Source organism: Tupaia chinensis, unplaced genomic scaffold (genome assembly GCF_000334495.1).
Source record: "Tupaia chinensis unplaced genomic scaffold, TupChi_1.0 Scaffold000129_1, whole genome shotgun sequence".
NCBI lineage: Eukaryota > Metazoa > Chordata > Mammalia > Scandentia > Tupaiidae > Tupaia > Tupaia belangeri.
The window spans coordinates 576,356-580,720 of NW_006159598.1; the positions used below are offsets into that span (position 1 = coordinate 576,356).

General features: G+C 61.3%; 1 protein-coding gene across 1 annotated transcript in view; it reads right to left on the minus strand.

Annotated features, from left to right (window-relative positions):
* The window catches only part of KLK4 (kallikrein related peptidase 4), a 2,398-nt gene extending 1,808 nt beyond the window's left edge, over positions 1–590 (minus strand). Inside the window, exons 1-2 of the mRNA XM_006144695.2 lie at positions 530–590; positions 129–324 (exon numbers count right to left, since the gene is read on the minus strand). Of these exons, the coding sequence (XP_006144757.1) occupies positions 129–324; positions 530–590 (257 nt within the window). The remainder of the gene's footprint in view (positions 1–128; positions 325–529) is intronic.
* Between the last annotated feature and the right edge of the window lie 3,775 nt (positions 591–4,365).

Genomic DNA, 4,365 nt, shown 5'->3' on the forward strand with positions numbered 1-4,365 from the left:
GTGGAGGGGGACCCCGGGGGGCTCGCGGGTCCGGAGGAGGACTTCGGCTCTAGCCGCAGATCCATTCCAGGACCCGCACCATCCTTGCCTGTGACGCTCGAGCGCCGTGCCAGGCGCAGTCCCCGCACGAGGGGGGGAGGACGGCGGCCTCGCCCGCGGCCACAGCAGAGCAGCACCGCCATCCTGTCCCCGCCAGGGACTCCCGGTCCGAGGGCTGAAGTCCCTGGCGCAGGCCCAGATTCCCAGCAATGGGGCCTCCCGCAAGCTCCCCTTTATCGGCACCCTCGGCTTCCCCTGTCCCCACGCACCCCCGCACCGACACTCCTGGTAGTCAGAGGCACAAACTGTCGGCCATTCACCGCTAACACAGTCTCACGGTCCCGCTGTCACGCCGACTGAACGGGAGTTACAGTCGCCAGGACCGGGCTCAGGTGAGGACCCGGCACGTTCTACTTTCACAGGGGCGTTAGGGGAGGACACCAGCTTGTCCTGACCTCAGGCTGTCCTGGCACACAGTCACGCACCATACCTGTGACACCAAGGACGAGGTACCCCAGGAGCCAGCCCCAGGGCTTTCTTGCTGCGGCCATTGTGTCAGCGCCTGTGAGGACAGGGGCTCTCAGCCCAGCCCCCTGTCCCTCTCCGCCTCTACCCCGCTCCCCTGGTCCTCCCCAGGTTATGTGGCAGGCAGTAATCTTTACCGTCCATCCTTCCCTCCCCTGGGGCCCAGAAGCTAGAGAAACAGAGACACTGGGAGAAAAGATGGAGTGGGAAAAGGGGGAAAGTGGGGTGCTCGATAGAAAGCATCCAGGCATCTGGACAGGGAGAGATAGGGGTGGAGACACGGCCTCTCAGGCCAGATGGGAGGCCCAGAGACAGAGCAGCAGCTATTTACTCAGAGACATACGAGTCAGAGACGTGCTGAGAAACAGAGGGGCTAAGGAAGGCAGAGAGTATTGGAGAGACACTCCTTAACTAGAGAGAGTGAGAGACCTACAGCCACCCAGGACTGCAGGCACTTAAGTGAGGCCACCAGACCCCTTACCTGGCCACGCCCACCGCTGGGCTCTGGAGACCATCCCTTGTCCCTCGGAGTCCGGAGTCGAGTTCCAAGTTCTGCTGCCACCTGCGGTGTGGGGCTATGAGCTTCAGCACTCAGCCTGGCTGGCCAGGTTGGAGATGCATTCCAGGGCCAGGGGTCTCCAGCTCCACTCTCAGAGGGCTGGGCTGGGGACAGCGACCTGGGCCAGGGACGAGCCCTGCCCCGTCTAGGCCCCACTCCTCCAGCCCTCTCAGGCCTCTCTCTGCTTCCTCTTTGCCTGTATCTCTCCTTCTCTTGTAGTCTCTGTCTCTCTCATGTTCTGTGTCTCATTCCATTTGCTATAGATGCGTGCACTTGCTGGAGAGACAGAGAGACAAAGTGAGAAATCGCCCCCACAGGGGGTGCGGATGCCGTGGTCCCCTTCTCCTCCACTCTCCGGTCAGATTTTGGGCACATGTACACACACGCCTGGCATGAGTTTCAAGCTGCTGGGTCCAGGACTTGAACTGCGATCAGTCATGTGGGGGTCCAGCACCTTAACCACTATGCCATCTGCTGGCCCCACACTCTCATTCAGAAAACCTCTCTCATGGGTTTCTTTTTTTCCTTAGACTTATTTAATTTTATTTATTATTTTAAAAAAGTAATTGGTACAGGGCACGTGCACTCACCAGAGAGAGACAGAGAGAGAGAGAGTAAGAAGGCAGGCCGCCAGGTGGGGACTGGAAGGGCAGTGGGCCACGCGGGAGTCCAGCCTTGTGCGCCGGCCCGGCCAGCCCCTGCTGTCCTGTCCTCTCCTTACAGCCGCGCCTGGCTCTCGGTCCCCTCTACTGCTCCCTCATTCTCTCTTGGTCTCGCTCCCATTTTTTCCTCTTACTCACGCGTTTATTAAACACCCCCTTCTCTCTCTCTTTCTGGCTCCATTTCTGCGCGTTTCCTGCAAACTTCCTGGGTTCGAATCCAGCCGGCACTCTGCACCTCCGGAACCTGGGGCAGGTGCCTGCCCCCACCCCACCTGGGGCCTCCTGTTTTCCCGTCTGCGAAATCCGGAAGCCATCGCTCCTCACTCCCAGGGTGGACTGGAAGAGCTCACGGGGACGCGCAGGCAGTGGGGCCCAGCAAGGCCGTCCCCAGGGCGAGCAACTGGCACCTACCGTGCTGCGGGCTCCCGCGGGGAGGGGACGCGCTCCTGGGGCCACGTCCTGCGGGGAGGCACCGGCAGAGAAAATCCACAGGGACCAGCGAGCGGGGTGGCGGGCGGGCAGCCTCAGAGGGGACATTTAAGCGAGGTCCGGAAGGCGGACGGGGCGCGGAGAGCGGGGTGCCAGGCTGAGCCGCGAGGCCCTGCGGCTGCAGAGGGCGAGGCGCGAGGGGGGCAGGCCCCGCCTGCGGCGAGCCCGCCTGCGGCGAGCAGTTCGGGTTTTCTGTAAGCCCCAAATTAGGAGTGACGTGATCTTAATTACTTCTACCAAACATCCCTCGTGGAGGGCGGTGGTGGAGGGGTGAGCCGGACGCAGGGGACCCGGGGTGTGGGAGGTGGCGACAGTCCACGTCCCGGGAGGGGAGAACGAGTCTTGGGACCTGGGGCGGCTGCGCGCTCAGAGCTCGGCGTCCGCCTGGGCAAGGGGAAAGCATGGGGGACTCCGGGAGCGAGGGCGCCGGGCTAAGGCAGGGGGCCTCCGGGAGCGGCCTCCGCGAGGCCTTCGCCCCGTACCGCGCGGCCGGCGCCCACCGTGCTCCGAGCTCCCGTGGGCGCGCGGAGGCCTGGGCTGGTTGGTGGCGCCCTTTGCCGAGCGGGGAGCAGGGCTGCGCGGAGGGGCGAGCCCGGACGCCGGCGGTGGTGACGGCGTGAGGGGCGCGAGTGCAGAGGTGCAGGCAGAGGTCAGGCGAGGGCAGGGCGGCATGGGATTAGAGCCGCGGGCGGGTGAGGTCACCTGGGGTGGGTGTAGACGCCCGCCCTGCTGGTGAGGCCTGCCGCAGTGACAGACGAAGCTCCGGTGTCTCCAGGTCTCCTTGCCTCTCCGTTTTCCCCATCTCGGTGGCTCTCGGGGCCCTGTCTCTTTCCTTCCCGTCTCAGTCTCCCCGTGGCTGTCTCTGTCTATCGCTAGCCTCTGACTATCTCTCTGACTCTCCCTCTATCGGCTTTCTTCTTTTCCTCCCTTCTTTCCTCCCTCCCTCCCTCCCTCCCTTGCTGTTTTTCTGCCCCCCCCCCCCCCCGCCCCCCCCCCGGGGGGGCGCAGGGAAAGTGAGAAACCATGCCTCGTGGGGGTGGCCACACCGCAGTGCCCACTCTGTCTCCTCTCAGGATTTAGCACCCACAGGCACCCACCCTGTCGCCGGACTGCACGGTGGGCCTTGTGGGACCCAGTCTCCTTAACCGCCACACCCCCTGCTGGCCCCACCTACTCCGCTTTTGGGGCCATAATTGCTTTGTACATGTTAACTAGTCTCAATCTTTATTTATTTATTTAGATATATTTTATTTAACTTTATTCTTTCATTCACTTTTTTTTTTTTTGGAGAGGCTATCGCTATAGGGCACGTGCACTCACCAGACAGACAGAGAGAGACATAGAGACAGAAAGTGAGAAATCGCCCCCCAGGAGGGATGGTCACGCCGCAATCCCTTCTCCTCTATTCTCCTCTTGGGATCTTGGGCACGCACGCACACGCGCCCGGCGTGAGTTCTAAGCCACCGGGTCTGGGACGCGAACCATGGTCGACTACGTGGGAGTCCAGTGACATAGCCATTACGCTAACTGCTGGTTCCCTCATTCACTTATTTTAATTTGACCAGAGAGAGAGAGACAGAGAGAGAGGGAAAGTGAGAAAGTGAGCTACCAGGTCCAGGACTTGAACCATGGTCAGCCATGTGGGAGTGTCCAGCATCTTAACCACCATGCCACCTGCTGGTCCCCTATTTATTTATTTTTATTAGGTTTTTGCCTTAGGGCACATGTGTTCCTCAGAGAGAGGGAGAGATAGAGACGGTGAGAGGGAAAGTGAGAAACCAACCCCCAGGGGCATGGCCGAGCTGCAGTCCCTCCTCCATTGGGCCTGCACAAGCTGTGTGATTTTCAAGCTGCCGGGTCTGGGACTAAAACTGCATCTGGCCATGGGAACCAGCAGTTAGCGTAATGGCTATGTCGCTGGACTCCCACGTAGTCGACCGCGGTTCGTGTCCCGGACCCGGTGGCTTAAAACTCACGCCGGGCGCGTGTGCGTGCGTGCCCAAGATCCCAAGAGGAGAATGGAGGAGAAGGGATTGCGGCGTGACCATCCCCCCTGGGGGGTGATTTCTCGCTTTCTGTCTCTATGTCTCT